At 46.0% G+C, this 15,744-nt stretch overlaps 1 protein-coding gene across 2 annotated transcripts; it reads left to right on the top strand.

The window, feature by feature from the left end:
• The first annotated feature begins 1,551 nt into the window (after positions 1-1,551).
• Positions 1,552-10,963, top strand: TMX1 (thioredoxin related transmembrane protein 1). 2 transcript variants are annotated; one of them, XM_075104354.1, is made up of 8 exons: positions 1,552-1,629; positions 1,892-2,007; positions 2,887-2,932; positions 3,465-3,593; positions 5,138-5,183; positions 5,266-5,367; positions 6,977-7,046; positions 7,797-10,963. In XM_075104354.1, exons 1-8 carry the CDS (start codon positions 1,571-1,573, stop codon positions 7,973-7,975), a joined length of 747 nt encoding a protein of 248 aa, XP_074960455.1. In that variant the 5' UTR covers positions 1,552-1,570; the 3' UTR covers positions 7,976-10,963. The 2 variants fall into 2 exon arrangements, with proteins under 2 accessions (XP_074960455.1, XP_074960454.1); XM_075104353.1 differs by having other exon boundaries at positions 1,588-1,777.
• The last annotated feature ends 4,781 nt before the right edge of the window (positions 10,964-15,744 follow it).

Here is a 15,744-nt window from a genome sequence, read left to right as displayed (position 1 = left end):
GTGGTGTCATCTAAAGGCTGTGTTGCAATTGCTTCTGTTATTGCCACTACGCCATCATGTTTTTTTCTTTTTTATTAACCTGCACATGGATTAAATCAAATTCACCCTCCACACTGTCATCTGTTTGGATGCACCGAAGAAAGGAACATTTAATTATCCTCTTATTCAGCATAAATAAAAGGTGGGATCATGCTTCTAGCCATTTCCCCTGGGATGTAGGTCAAAGCAAGTAGTCACCCAACCACCCAACCTCTGCTCCGCATGATAACGCGACACATCGGTTTATGCACTTATTCTTCAACACATCTTAAATTATCAGGATGAGTACTGCTACCCTGAGGAACTGAAGACAGCTCTCTGCCTCTCGTCTCATTACTGATGCAGAATGGAGGTATTCTTGGATTATCAATAACAAATTCAAAACATTCAGTTATGACTAAAACAGAATGGCAATGAGCAGAGAGAGTGCTGCAAGCAGTGATTTATTACTGACACCTGAACCAATGAATAACAAGCTTCATCAAGTCCTTAGTAATGCCTTAGTATTCTACAAAAAGGAACATATACATTGTACTGTAGAAAAGTTGCCAAAATTAAAAAAAAAAAACAAAAAACAAACACTAATTTCTTCTTTTTCTTGCACTGCTCCAACGGCTGCTGCAGACCAGCGCTCTCCACCTGCCGAGGCCCTCAGCAGGGGAATATGAAATGGTGGCAAAGGCCCCTTTGAAAGATGCAGGGGAAGAAGCACCCCAGGCAGAGAAGGAAAGGTGACACGATCGTGGCTGCTCCTGACCAAGAGCTGGAGGAAAACTTTGTGGCAAAGGAACTACGTGCGTATGAAAAAAAGAGCTTCCTTCCCTTGAAAAGCTTAAGGTGTTGACAGACCGCAGCAAAACAATGTGGGATTTGTCTGCTTGTCACCACTGTCCTTCTTCCTGACTTTTGCTTGAGAACTAAGTACTCAAGTACTTTCTGCCACAAGCACCTGAAGATGTGGGAGAGGGAAGAAGGGGAAATCTCTTCTCCCTGTGACCCTGCAGAGCACCGAGTGCCCAGACCTCTCTGCCATTCCTTGGACAGGAAACAGGGCATAGGGCAATAACACACCCGCTGTATTTGCCGTGGCTGGTTTTGGTCCTGTTCACCTGTTTGCTATCAGTGTGTGAGAGGAGGTGGGGGAAGAAGCTTGTGCCCACCATGGAGGGCAAGCAGCCTGTGCAAGCCCTCTTGCAGCCCAGCTGCGCGGCTGGCCCCTGCAGCAACACCATAACCCGCACAGCAGCACGGCGAGGCAATGCCTCTCCCCCCGCCCCCGGGGCGGTGCTGGGAGCGGGGTTTACCACAGAAAGGCGCCAGCAAAGCCGCCCTCGCCGCCCGCCCCTCACCGCTCCTGAGGAACGGGGCGGGCGGCGCCCTCTTAGGCTGCCGCGGAGGAACCGGGTTCCCCATTGGCCGATCCCAGTGTCCATAAACCCCCGCAGCTCGGCTATAGGCTGTCGGGCACCCTGAGCCCGCCCCCAAGCCGTCCCCGCCCAAGCTAGTGCGGGCGGAACCCTCCTTTCTGCGCATGCGCCGGGGCGTGGAGGGGGAGGGGATTGACCTGACCCGCGGGAAGGCGGAAGCGCGGTAAGATGGCGGCTGGCGGGTGGCTGCGTGGCCTCCTGTGCCTGGCGTTGGCGGCCGGCGCGGCCGCGCTGGGCAAGCGAAGCTCCGTGAAGGTGCTGTCGGATGGCATGTGGCGGGAGCTGCTGCAGGGCGAGTGGATGGTGGAGTTGTGAGTCGGGAGGGGGCCCCTCGGGGCGCGGGGGGGTGTCTCCCGGCGGCCCGCTCTGAGGTGGCGGGGGGGAAGCGGGCGGTGCCCTTAGTGACAGACTTGTGCTGCCCCCAGCTATGCCCCGTGGTGCCCCGCCTGCCAGAACCTGCAGCCCGAGTGGGAGAAGTTTGCCGAGTGGGGCGAGGACCTGGAGGTGAACATCGCCAAGGTTGATGTCACGGAGCAGCCGGGTGAGAGTCTGGCGGGGGTGGCCGGGGGCCCCCGGCGCCCTCCCCGAGGCTTTGGGGGGCTGAGCGATCGGGGGGAGCGTTCGGTGCACCTCTTTGTGCTTTTACAAAATGAGCAGAGGTAGTAAGAACAATAAAAGGTCTTTTCCTGATCTCTTCTGAAGGCCAGGTGCTATACGTAGGTTAAGCAGTCTAAGCTTTCTTAATAGATTAAGGAAACGAATTTTTCTAGGAAGTGACCATTGAAAATCAAGGAGATTTTAGACCTTACTTTTTAAGCATCATACAGACCAAAAATGTGGTTTCAGCCTTCCCCATAGTAGTACCTCCCTTTGGCAAAAGGGCATGCAAGCAGCCTGGTCTCCCAGCCTTGTGCAAACTGCAGGTCACTGCTCGCTGCAGTGGGGTTGGACAAGATGGCTTCTAAAGGTCCCTTCCAAGCTAAACCATTGGTTCTGTGATTCCCTCAGCTGAAGGCTGCTTCTCTGAATCGTCCTCCTGTCTCTCTGGGGCTTGTAAAAATGACCTAGTCTGCGCTAGTGCTTTTCTCCAAAGCGACATAAGAACTTCTGAAACTTGCCTTGCTTGGATTGTTTTCTGCAAGTGCTGGAGGTCACAGGTCTGAGTGGCTGTGTGGTGCTTAGCTGCTGACTGGGGTTAAACCGTGACAATGGGAAAAGAAGAGGGCATTTTTCGCTGGAGAGCTGCAGCCAAACTAGTCAAGTAGAATGGTTATCTGTAGACATGCACAAGTTCGTGTTTAATCACAGTTAAAGATTGATACCTGGGAGCAGCTGTTTTTATTTCAGTGTGTAATAACATTTCTTGGCTTTTCTTAAGTAAGAGTGCTCTAGTATTCTGAAAATAACTGTTTTCTTACAGGATTAAGTGGACGATTTATCATAACAGCTCTTCCTACCATTTATCAGTAAGTATGCAATGCAGCAGGACTTTCTGGAGGAGAGAGGACTTTTTCCTTTTGGGGTGGGGTGGGAAGGAATAGGACTTCCCATGCTCTTTTAGGAATGAATTACTTTACACAGAGACAATCACTGTCTTAACTGCTGTGACCTTACAGTGCTGCCAGTTGTTTCTGTTTCCTTCCCTTCAGGCCTTATTTATTCTGTCTTTTCATGGGTGTTTCTGTTTTGCAATCTTTTCTTTGTAGGTTGATCTTAATACAGTTGTGCGGCAAGTGCATTAGGAAGATCATTATCTTTTTATGGAATCACAACCTAAAGCTAGCCAAGATACATGTGGAGTCAAGATTGTAGAAATACTTGTAGTCAAGATTTTTGGAAAACATTTTAGAGCCAATATCGTCTAAAGCAACGTAAACAAAAAAAAAATAGGGAAGGGGATGGGAGGGAAGATGTTGAATGGAAGTGGGGGAGTGTCTCCTGGTGAATGCTGCGGGCTTGGACTGTCTAAAATAAAGGACTCTCTGTTTGTTTTTACAGCTGTAAAGATGGAGAGTTCAGGAGATACCAGGGTGCAAGAACTAAAACTGATTTCATAAATTTCATCAGTGACCAGGAATGGAAATCTATTGAACCAGTTTCATCATGGTTTGGTCCTTCCTCTTTCCTGTAAGTTTTGGTATGATTTTTATAATTGTTCTCAAACCTGCACACTTTAAGGACGTGTTGGGACAGGTCCTTAGGTGTGCCACACCTGGTGCTGCCTGCTTGTTAACAGCTCATGTAGCAGCTCTGTGCTGGTAAGAAGTATGTGAATGGGATGCGATGGTCATGCCTCCTTCATCAGGTGTGGGAGGATTGTGTGTGCTAGCATAGCAAAGATGCCCAGAGCAAGGTTTACTTCAAGGCTTCAAGTAGTTATACATGGCTGTATTGCTTTACTAAATTCTTGTAGGTAACTTACTGACACTGGAAGCTCTTCTATTGTTTGTACGGCAGAAAGATGTTTTGCCCAGCTAAATTCTAGGAAATTAACAATAAAAACTGGAAAATAATGTAGCCACGTAGTTGTAAGATATGGGTTGGCCATTTAAGAAGACATATCTGTTGAAAAGTTAAAAGCAGAGTGGAAGGATGAAGGTTCCTTTGTTGAAGGGGAGACTGTACTCTGAGAAGAAACATACTCTTTGGAATTATTTTGCATTTTGTGGCTTTGAAGTGCTTCTAGTTGTTGCATGCGGTGGTTTCAGAGTAGTTGAGTAACTGTGAGTGATGAAGCATGTTGGGGACGTGGTTGGTTGAGGCAAACGAACCCAGTTCGTGGTTTTTCTTCTGTTAGAACAATGTTGGCTGAAACACCTCTGTGCTGACTGTGCTGTGGCAGCATTCAGTTTATGAAGCGTTATGCTAGACTGAAATCCTACCTTTTTTTTTTTGTGGCCTTTCTGGAAAGCTCAGTGTTACTTTGTCTGATCACCAAACTTTGTGGTTGATGTCCTGCACCAAGGAATGTGTGGAAGAGAGTACTAATTTGGGGATTAATAAGTTTTCGTTAAGTATACAATACCAGCTCCATTTTTGGGCACACTGAAACAGAACACAGGCTTCTTCTATGGCTCACTCATTAGCAACTTTGGTTGGCTTAATGTTTCAAATTCTCCTTTCCTTTATACTAGTGAATACTTACTGCTGAAGTTTCACAATGACAGGATGCACATGGCAGATAGCCTGGTCTTGTTCACTTGTATATAAAATATGGCTTAAGTGTCTGAAGATCTCTTAGTTCTTATATAAACTGATTTTTTAATAGGTTAGTTTTTGTTTTAATGAAATCTCCAGATGCTTAATTTTTAATATCTTGAACAGAGTTCCAGCTGGCTTCTTGTAGACTGTTGGTCCGAATACAACTTAGAACATAAACAAAAGTAACTGAAATTCATGTCAGCAGATCCAAGTTGAGGAAGTTTGTGAATTTATAGTTGTTCGTATGTGGAATGTTATACAAGCTGGTGTTGGTACTGAAGGTAGCTTTGTGGGAGATGGGTGTTTGTTAAAGTGAAAGATAAAAATCAAAGTAGTTAGAAGGGAAACCAGATGTAAGCAGAAAGTTGTTCAACATGGGACTAAATAATGACTAGTCTGGCAAATCAGAAGATACAAGTATGTGACTGGCTTAAAGATGTTTTCAGTTACTTTCTTCTGCTTTCTTCCAGGATGAGCAGTATGTCAGCTTTGTTTCAGTTGTCAATGTGGATCAGGGTATGTACTTAGATCTTTATTTTATCTTAACAGGCATGATATTCAGCTCTTCTTGAAATGATTCGCTTGTCTCTTATTTCAGCACTGCCATGGTTATTTAACAGAAAACATTGGAATACCCGTCTGGGGCTCATACGCTGTTTTTGTGTTGGCAACTCTCTTCTCAGGACTGATACTGGGGCTTGTAAGTGAAACACTTGAAACAGATTGGCTTGTGGCTACTACGTTTAGTATTGTTAGTGGCATTAACAGTGCTAAAATATTATTTAATAATAATTATTGACTTAAATGAACTGTTGACAGATTGAACTAGTTAATGTTTAACGTATGTATTAATTTAGTAATATTAAAATACTTATTTAAAGACATATTTAATACTTGGTAGGTGTAATGCTTGATCTAACATTACGCTAAAGCTGCCTTTGCTTCAGTCTTTAATAGTCAGACCAGTTGATCCCACAATCCAAGGGGAAATGGTTAGCAAACTGCTGCATCGCTTAGACACACACAGATCTATGCAGCCGGATGGGATCCACCCAAGGGGATTGAGGGAGCTGGTGGAAGTGCTCTCCGAGCCACTCTCCATCATTTACCAGCAGTTGTGGCTAACTGGGGTCGTCCCAGTTGACTGGGAGGTTAGCAAATGTGACACCCATCTATAAGAAGGACTAGAAAGAGGATCCAGGGAACTACAGGCCTGTCAGTCTGAGCTTGGTGCCAGGGAAAGTTATGGAGCAGATCATCCTGAGTGTTATCACGCAGCACATACAAGACAACCAGGAGATCAGGACCAGTCAGCATGGGTTTGTGAAAGGCAGGTCCTGCTTGACAAACTTGGTCTCCTTCTATGACCAGATGACCCACTTAGTGGATGAGGGAAAGGCTGGAGATGTTGTCTGGCTGGACCTTAGTAAAGCCTTTGACACAGTCTCCCACAGCATCCTCCCAGAGAAACTACCTGCTCATGGTTTGGATGGATGTGCTTGCTGGGTGAAAAACTGGCTGGGTGGCTGGGCCCAAAGAGTTGTGGTCACTGGAGTTAAATCCAGCCGGCCTGGGGCAGAGGGGCTGGGAAGTGCCCGGCGGAGAAGGCCCTGGGGGTGCTGGCTGACAGCCGGCTGGGCATGAGCCAGCAGTGCCCGGGTGGCCAAGGAGGCCACCAGCCCCCGGGCTTGTGTCAGCACTGGTGTGGCCAGCAGGGGCCGGGCAGGGATGGGGCCCCTGTGCTCGGCACTGGGGAGGCCCCACCTCGAATGCTGGGCTCAGGTTTGGGCCCCTCGGGACAAGGAGGGCCTTGAGGGGCTGGAGCGTGTCCAGAGAAGGGCAGCGGGGCTGGGGCAGGGTCTGGAGCACAAGTGTGCTGGGGGGCGGCTGAGGGGGCTGGGGGGGTTTAGCCTGGAGAAGGGGAGGCTGAGGGGAGCCCTTCTCGCTCTCTGCAGCTGCCTGAGAGGGGCTGGAGTGAGGGGGGGGCTGGTCTCTGCTCCCAAGTCACCAGTGACAGGACGAGAGGAAACGGCCTCAAGCTGTGTCAGGGGAGGTTTAGATTGAGTATTAGGGAAAATGTCTTTCTTGAGGGAGTGGTCAGGCACTGGCACAGGCTGCCCAGAGAGGTGGGGGAGTCACCATCCCTTGGAGGTATTTGAAAGACCTGTAGACATGGCATTTAGGGACTTGGCAGTGTTAGGTTAGTGGTTGGACTCAATGATCTTAAAGGTCTTTTCCAACCTAAATGAGTGTATGATTCTAATATGCAGGATATTTGGAGGTTTAAACTTGTTTTTCTTTGTTTTCAGGCAATGGTGTTCTTAGCAGACTGTATCTGTCCATCCAAAAGGCACAGACCGCCACAGTACCCACATTCAAGTAAGCCCACTGTATACTTCCAATTCAGTGAAGCTGTTTGGAAAATCTTATTTAATAAATGTCTGTATGTAACTTGAGTGTGCAGGACATGAGATTTAGTGTAGAAGTTTACACTTGTGATTGATGCCCTGCTTTACCTGCAGCTGTTTGCCCTTGGGGTTTATAGTGGGTTTGTGTTTGGTGTTTAGCTAAAGCTAGACTATTTTTAAAAAACTTCTTAGGAGATAGAAAAATGCTTTTACAGCTTTTTCATACCTGCGAGATATGAAGTTCCATACGTGCAGGGAGGTAAGAGTAATAGCTTTAAGTGGAGCTCTCAAGTGTTGCTAAGCTGGGAGTTTGCATAAGTTTTAGGGGCAAAGTGAGGATTAAAAGCGAATTTGTGTTTTGGTAGATAGCAAGTGATTCAGTTTGGGGTTGGTCTCTGGAATTTTTCAAGGTAATCTTAAAAAGTTGTGGAAGAAGATCTGGATGCTGGTTTATGGTTTGTAGAGTCAGTTTATGGTTCCTTTCTTTGTTTGTTTTCAAAGCTGGGGGAAGTTTTATATTACCTTGTCTAGGTAGTCTGTTAATACTTGACCTGTGGGTAACTTCATGCTAGCAACAATTCTACCTGAGACAGCAGCTTAAGTGACTGATACTGGAAAGTGCTACCTGGATTAAATGAATTAAAATTCTGTGCTAGCCCATGATGTTAGTGTTTCACATGGTAACGGTATTTGTATAGGCATGTTTTCCTTTCTCCTTAAGGGAAGATAGCTCCAGAGTCAGCTCAGCTGCTGAAAAAACTGGATGAAGAGCAAGAAGCAGATGAGGAAGATATCTCAGATGATGAAATGGAGGATAAAGAGGTGTCTGGCAGAAACTCATCACCAAGCGCTGTAAGGCAGCGCCCAGCGAACACTGCTGCTACAGTGGATAAATCTTAGCTTTATTTGCATGTAGGATTAGTGTTTGAGTCACCAACTCGAAGGAGCTAAATGTCAAATCCTTCAGCTTGAAGAGAGGAATGACTCCTGTCATGGTAATATTGATGCATTTCATGAATTCAGGAAAGAAAAAAAAAAGGCATCTTTGGCATCAGGTATTTAAAACTAAAACATGATGTTGCAAATTGCCGAAACTTCTCCTGTCTGTGTACAGAGAAGTGCCAAGACATTTATGTGGCTTCTTGAATGACTTGTTCTATAGGGATTTATTTTTTTGTAACAGAATGTAAACCAGTGTACTTGTTGCATTAGGGAACATTAGCAAGGAAAATGCACTAACCTGTTTGCTGTTAAAGCATTCAGAAAGGTCTCTCAGTATAAATCTGTCTAGTTGTGCTCTGAAGAAATGCTGAGCGGAAACGTTCCTTCAGTTATGGGATGTGTTCCGGGCTTTTTATGTGACAAAAACTGCGTTTTGCTATGACAATGAGTGCTACAACCCCCCGCCCCCGGTCTTCCTTCCAAAGAGATGGAAGTAGTTACCCTCATTTAGAGAAACAGAAGTTGCCCTCTGAACAAAAGCTAGAGAGCTCGTTTTTGCCATCCTCCCCGGTGGAAGCTACCACACGTGCTCTGAGTAGTGTGGATTCTCTGGCTGACCAGAAACCTGCTATTTCATCGATTTCTTTTAGAAAAGGCTGTAGAAAACTATATGAGCTTCTAGTAATTCTTCTCTTTTACATTTGGTAATTATCAAAATTACAAGTAGCACCATGAAGTCTCATTTGTCTCAGTGACTCTGATTCAGATGGGAATAGTTTACATGCAGGGTTCTCTGCCGAGTGCAAATCCTGTCCCCTCATCCTGCTGGATGGCGGTAGGAATCTGCTTATTTTTAGTACCTGATTGGTAATTTTTGTCTAATCAAGTTTTATTGCAAATCCAGCCAGGCTGTACCTGGTCTGAAGTTGAAATAACTGCTGCTTAATTTCTGTTACAGAAAATCATCTTTTCTGTTTTCACAAAACCATCTTGAAACAAAAGACTTTCTTAAAAAAAACCCTGTAGCCTCCTGTTTTCTGTATGGTATTTGTTTTCACTCCGCATAGAAATAAAAAGAATGCACATGTTATAAAAAGAATGCACAGTGTTATCTTGCATCGCTTGTAAAGAATTTTCCATATTCTTTCAGTTAATTTCCAAAGTATTTGCAAGGGAAGGGCTAGTGTGGTGCTTAGCACACGTAGGGTTTTTGACAAGCCTGTCCTTGCTGGATTTTTGATTTTTGTTTTGGTTTGGGGTTTTTTGGTTTTAGTTTTGGCTTGGTTTTTTTTTAATTGTTCACCTGAGCGGGTTTGCAGGATTGGCAGTTGATAATTCTGTGTCAGTAGCAAACTCAGCCGTGAGTGAGTAAGACCACAAAGATAAAAATGCTCTAAATCATGATTTCCCTGCGGCCTGGCTCCCTGAAGCCAGGCTCTCCTAGGGATTATGAAGAAGACAGAGCATCAGTCAAGAAACTTGTAATGAACGCTGTGGGATATGAAAGAAATATTGGGAAGAACGATACTCAGAGCTCTTGCAGGTGAATCGGCTTGTGAAGCTGTTAAGAATGCGCCGTGGTTTTTGTCAGTCTTGACTGCTTCTTTGTAAGTCGCATTCAAAGCGTATCTGAGAGATCATAATTCATCCTCTGTGTTATGAATGGAAAAAAGTGATTCAGCTGTCCAAATATCTGAGTAAACGTTCCAGCAAGTTGTTAGATGAGAAAGAATGAGTTATGTAAGATGTCCTGAAACTTCCTCCTTTGACTTTTTTTCTTTTTCTGAACATTGGTGCTCTGGAATGACTGACTTCAGTGCTGGGTTATGTGGTAGGAGGATATAACTGATGCTTGAAAGGGTCCTTTTAGTTAAAATCTGTGTGTTCCTGTCATTTTTTTATATACTAAACTTCTGGTGTTTGAGTGAGGACCACTGTGTGCCCTAAATGCCCTTAAGGTGTTGGTCTTGTGGGATTGCCTTAAATTCTCTAGAAGTTTAGATCTTAGCCTTTGTCACTAGTGAAATAAAGCAATAAATCCGTGACGTACTAAGGAGAAGTAGTAGCACTGTCTGTGATAAATTGTGTATTTCATTAGTTTGGAGAGGGCTTGAGAAGGCAGGGGGCACAGAAATGCTGTATGCTGTTGTTAGGGAAAAGTGTTGAATTGTTTTAAAAGGTGAACTATATGGGCTAACTCCACTTGGAATATATTTAAATGTAGCTGGTATAAATGCAGGGTTTTCTAATTTTTCAGTTACTTTTAAAACTGTGCAATATAGAAAGTGTATACTGATAACTTTGGGCTAACTCTTTATTTTAAAAGAACAACTGACCTCTTTTTTTTTTTTTTTTCCCCTTGCTCTACTTCTAGACTCCTGGTTTAACAAGAAGTTCTAGCACTGATTTAACTTGCCTTTACCTTCTGCACACCTACCTTTCCTTACTGCCTCCCTGCCTTAGGCAAGTAACCAAATTCCAAAACCGCCTCCTAGTCCTAAGTGCTCCGAGTTGCTGGAATCCAGCCTCTCTGTGGCAGACCTCTGCTTGTGACCAGTGTAACTTCTGCAAGTTCTTTCGATGATCCGTAGGCAGCCTGTGTTTGCCGATCTCTGTACATCGTACTGTTCATATTATTAATAATGTTATGGTTTTGTCCTGTGAATATTTAAGTTTCTTGGTATTTTTTTTAATCTATATTCCAAAGATGTTTACTGAGGCTGAGCGAAGGCTGCAATGTAACAGATGTGTGTCAGAGCCTGTCCTTTGTGTGTACTGATGATGCTTGAATATCAGTTTTGTAAAAGTCACACTGCCCTTTCTGTATCATCGCCTTGACCAAGCATGTCCAATTGAATTCCAGAAGAAACTAATTAATTGTAACAATACCTTTTCTAATGTTTCAGAGAGTCTTCAAGTAAAAAAAAAATAACCACTGGCTTTGGATTCCTGTGTTGGTGTCTTTCTTTTTTCTAAGACTGTACCTTAGCAATGAAGCAAAACTGCAGCTGTTTGTGGGGGGAAAGAAATGGTTGTAAGACTAGCTAAAAAAACCTTTGTGATAAGTCTCTTTTTAAAGACAAGTTCAAATAATAATTTCAAACTAAACCTGCACTGAGGTACTTGTATATTTCAGCTGAGACTTGCTTACATCGGGCTGGCGGCCGGTCACTATGGGGCTCCGCAGGGATCCATCTTGGGCTGATGCTCTTTAATCTCTTTGTAAATGACTCGAAAGCAGGACTGGAAGGAACACTAAGTTTGCTGGTGATACAAAACTGTGAGGAGCTGTTGACACTCCTGAGGGCAGGGAGGCCCTGCAGAGGGATCTGGACGGACCAGAGATCTGGGCAATCACCAGCCGTATGGAGTTTAACAAGGGCAGGTGCCGGGTGTTGCCCCTGGGGCTCGGCAGCCCTGGCTGCCCAGACAGCCTGGGGAGCGAGGGGCTGGGGAGCAGCTCTGCAGGGACCTGGGGGCTCTGGTCGATGGCAGGCTGAACACGAGCCACCAGCGTGCCCTGGCAGCCCAGGGGGCCGACTGTGCCCTGGGGGGCACCGAGCCCTGCATCGCAGCCGGGCGAGGGAGGGGATTGTCCCGCTCTGCCCCGCACTGGGGCGGCCTCACCTCGAGTGCTGTGGGCAGCGTTGGGCGCCGCAGGACATTGAGGGTATAAAGCTACTGGAGAGTGTCCAGAGGAGGCCACGGAGCTGGGGAAGGGTTTCGAGGGGAAACCGTACGAGGAGCGGCTGGAGTCCCTGGGTTTGTTCAGCTGGAGCAGAGGGGGCCGAGGGCAGCCTCATGGCACTCTGCAGCTCCCTCCCGAGGGGAGGAGGAGGGGCAGGGCTGGTCTCTGCTCTCTGGTGACCAACGCCGGGACCCGAGGGGATGGCAGGGAGATGTGCCAGGGGAGGGTGAGGCTGGGTATTAGGGACAGGTCCTTCCCCCAGAGGGTGGTGGAGCCGTGGAAGAGGCTCCCCAGGGAGGCATCACGGCACCAGCCCCGCGATATTCCAGAAGGACTTGGCCAAGGCCTCAGAGACATGGTGTGAATTTGGGGTGTCCTGTGCAGGGACAGGAGCTGGACTTCGTAATCCTTGTGGGTCCCTTCCAGCTCAGGGCATTCTATGAGTATCTCATGGTAGTGTGAGTGACCACTTATCACTACGGTTGAATAGTTTCTATGGTTTGGGAAGGAGCTTTCATGCATACCAGGCTTAGACAATGATAGTAATAAAATGGGTTCTTGTGTTGCAAAAAGAATGTAGGCTGGGGTTGACAGGTGATGTTTAAAATTCAGTTCTTTGTAACTTTTTTCTGTATTTGCGTAAAATGCATGTAAATCATAAATCAGCTACAGATGGACTCCTCCCCTCTTCCACCTATGTTGTGTATCGAATCTGAACTGCTGAAGGGGTCGACATTGGTGAGTGTATCTTGGAGTGGGAAGCTTAATTCAGAATTGTACGAGTTCTGGAGCGAAAGAGGCTTCCTAAGGAGGAAACAAACCCACACAAGGTATGCTGAAAGCACTTCTGAGTAACAGCAGGCACAGTGCAAAACCCTTGTCCTCAGAGAGTGTGTCTTGCCTGTTCCTTTGCTCTTTCCTCCACCTCCTCTTTTAGGAGTGAGTGTTGAGAATGTGGTAGCTCCGGCTGCTGGCTTTCGGTCTGAATGTGTGGAGTTTTTTGGGAAAGTGCAATAAAACCCTTGCAGTTCCCCCCCCCCCCCCGCCAGGAACAAGGAGTATGTATTGCCTGGGGAATTAAGTGGCTGCTCGCACAAGCCTAACTTCCCTGCTCTTCAGCTCAATGCATTAGGTGTAACAGAAAATAACAGCCAGTCCAAAGGAAAAAATGAGCTAAAAGTCAAAGTGAAATATATTTAGATATTGGGGCTAGCCTGATGAGAAACAAAAAAGGAACAGTATGCTTAGCTGGGGATCTGTTTACCAGATTTAAACTGGAATAGTTTCAGTTGTGACAAAGATTGACGGGGAAGGAGAAATTTCAGTAAGCTGTTTCAGTGTTTAGAGACACCCAAGTACAATGTCAATATTAATTTTAAGGCTTCTTTGCCTAAAGAAGAGGGAATCTGTCTCCTGCAGCTGTCTTATCTCCTTGTTTGCATCAGCTGAAGTTCTTGGTTTCACCTGAACAGCATCACCTTTGGCTTTTCCCTGAATTTTACCTCTGACCACTGTTCTGGCTAATACCATGCAGTCCACTCTTAGGCCAGCTTCTCTTGACCTTGATGAAGTCCTTATCTTGCTGTGGGCTTTATCCACTTCAGTAACTTTCTAGAAGAAGAGATTCTGCCTCAGTCTGCCCCTTTTCCTCACTTTTCCATACTTAGCCCTTTAAAACTTTCCAGATAAAAGTTTCATTTCTATTTAGCGTGGCTTATGGAAATATTTCTTAACTGCAAGGCAGATCCAGAAAGCCGACTCTTAGGTATGCATCTGATGTTGTATAGCCATCTTTAATCTATGAAAGGAATAAATATATTTCCTTTATCTGGTGAAGTACTTGAGTATATACATATCCCTGTTGTAGCACTTCTTGTATTTGACCTTAACTTCTTGCATACAGAAGCCAGCCTTCCAAAAAGCCCCTGGAGCCCTACTCCTGGCAATGCCCTAGCCTGCATACTAGGATTTGCTTTCTGCTCCTGTCCTACTGATGCTGAAGTTCTTTGTGCTGTGACATAGCTCTGGCCAGGGAGAAAGCGCCAAGAGTTGTAGTAAGCAGAGGAACACCTGGTGTCGGGGTCTCGTGTGGGCCAAGTGCAAGGTGGATCAGAGACCCAACCTTTCCTGCAGTGGGAACCAATGCTTTTCTTTTGGAGAGCCCATTTCATCACGTGGCTGTGGCACACATGCCTTGAAGTGCAGGGAGCAGCTGCTGGGCTCTCTTAGCTGCCCTTACTTCAGTCTCCTAAGGCTGAAGTCATGGGAAGTGGCTGGGCTTCCAGTTCCACCTTCCCAAGGCAAATGCCTGGCCAAGACCCAGGGAGGAGTGCTAGGCACGTGCTGAGGGGTAGTGGTGGATGTGGGCTTTATGCAACTAATGTTCTTGAGCGACAGCATGTTCTCAAATACCTGTGAATATCAGAGGGGAAAAGACACTGGTTAAAGCTTCTGGGTGTTTCTTTGTAAGAGGTTCATTTATAAGTTAAATTATGCCTGCCATAACAGGAAGTTTTAAAAATGCTAGATGAGAAGCAAGATCATCAATAAAGATAATATTTTTGTCAGCTGTGCTTTTCCTTCCAGGGCCTTTATGCTTTCCTAGGCCTGGACCTCAATGTCCTTTTCTTCCCCCTTGTGTGACTGGCAATTTCTCATAAAGATTATGTCTAAGGCTTCCTTCAAACTCCTTGGCATGTGGGATGGCGACTCCCCTCTGAACGCTGTATCACGACTACCAACTGAAGGGAAAGGGGTGTTCAAAGTAAAGATTTCTGCTTACCTGTGGCTGAAATCGCAGGGATACAGGATGCCACTTCCACAGGTCAACTTCAATCCGTGTGTCCCTTCCTCTTGTATCCCCAGCACAAGCGTAGGCACCACAGTGACAAGGAACGGCTGCTCACCCCATTACTGACACCCTAGAAGGCTCGTTCTGTTTCACTGAAGCTCAGACCTATTAGCACTGCTGATGTAAATCTCTTCCACCTGACTCCTCAGAGTAGCCAAGATCTATTTCACTGCCTGAACACAGCGTGTATTTATCTTGCAATTGCAGTTTCATCTGTCCAAAAATTAAAAACCGAGGAGGCCAAGTGCTGGTTTTGGATGGCCTGAATTCCCTTGATCTTCTGCATCAGTGGGGAGAGCCTGGAGGTACCAGAGATGCTGGACACGAAGAAACAGGCAAGCTGTGATCCACAGCTGTGCTGGTGGAGTAGCTGTACCGCAGGGGTAAGCAGGGTGTGAGGACATGTTTGGCTCTCAAAATGATGTTGTTACTCCCCAAGAATGAATGATGACTGAGCAAAGCCTTTCCTTACCTGTGCCTGCTGAGCCTGGCTGGTTTTTACACGTAGGCGATCTCAGTCCCTGGGTCTCCCAGGGAAGTATTTCCCATTTCACTTGTTGAAGCTTTCTGGCTGTTCAACTATACTACAAGGTGATTTCTGAGATGATGGGAGAAGTGTTCTTCAAGGGTAAGTAGCTGTTTCCTCCTCTAACTCCTCCCCATCCCCATGTCAAATATTTGGGAAGGACGTGCCATGTGGTCTTTATACAGAGCTTTTTTTTTTCCCTTGTATTTGAACAACACTTTGTTAACAACAACTTGAGATGAAATGCTCGATATTAAGCAGGTTTTGGTGTGGCCTCTGCCTATGCCCAGCTGATCAGAAATAGAAATTACATCTGATGCGTCCACCTCAGGCTAGAGCTTGTGCCTGTGGCCAAACTTCCCAGAGGTTTTGAGTTGCTGAAGGGTCTGTTGTGACTGCTGATGCTCTGACACAAGAGCTGATTAATGAAGTCCTGGGTGAAGATGAATAAAAGCAAAGTGTTTCCGAAACGTCTCTTGTTCAGGGAGAATGATCCGTGTGTAATCTCTGCTATGGTATATTTTTAAATACAGTAGTTTGTAGTCAGTTTGATGTGCGTCGTAGGCGTTGTCGTGACAGGTTTCTAGAGGAGCTGTCTGTTTGATGCAGCAGTTGTCAGAGCTCTAGACGAGGATGATCCATCCCCTTCCAGATCCATCGAG

The sequence above is a fragment of the Phalacrocorax aristotelis genome, chromosome 9 (assembly GCF_949628215.1).
Source record: "Phalacrocorax aristotelis chromosome 9, bGulAri2.1, whole genome shotgun sequence".
NCBI classification, from domain to species: domain Eukaryota; kingdom Metazoa; phylum Chordata; class Aves; order Suliformes; family Phalacrocoracidae; genus Phalacrocorax; species Phalacrocorax aristotelis.
The sequence above is the reverse complement of the archived record's forward strand: the minus strand, read 5'-3'. Positions and strand labels throughout refer to the sequence as shown.

Excerpts from the sequence above, each read along its gene's own strand:
- TMX1 (XM_075104353.1), top strand. The coding sequence starts at position 1,635 with ATGGCGGCTGGCGGGTGGCTGCGTGGCCTCCTGTGCCTGGCGTTGGCG. Across the intron at positions 2,933-3,464 it reads GCTCTTCCTACCATTTATCA|CTGTAAAGATGGAGAGTTCA; the intron begins GTAAGTATGCAA and ends TTGTTTTTACAG. Across the intron at positions 5,368-6,976 it reads CAGGACTGATACTGGGGCTT|GCAATGGTGTTCTTAGCAGA; the intron begins GTAAGTGAAACA and ends CTTTGTTTTCAG.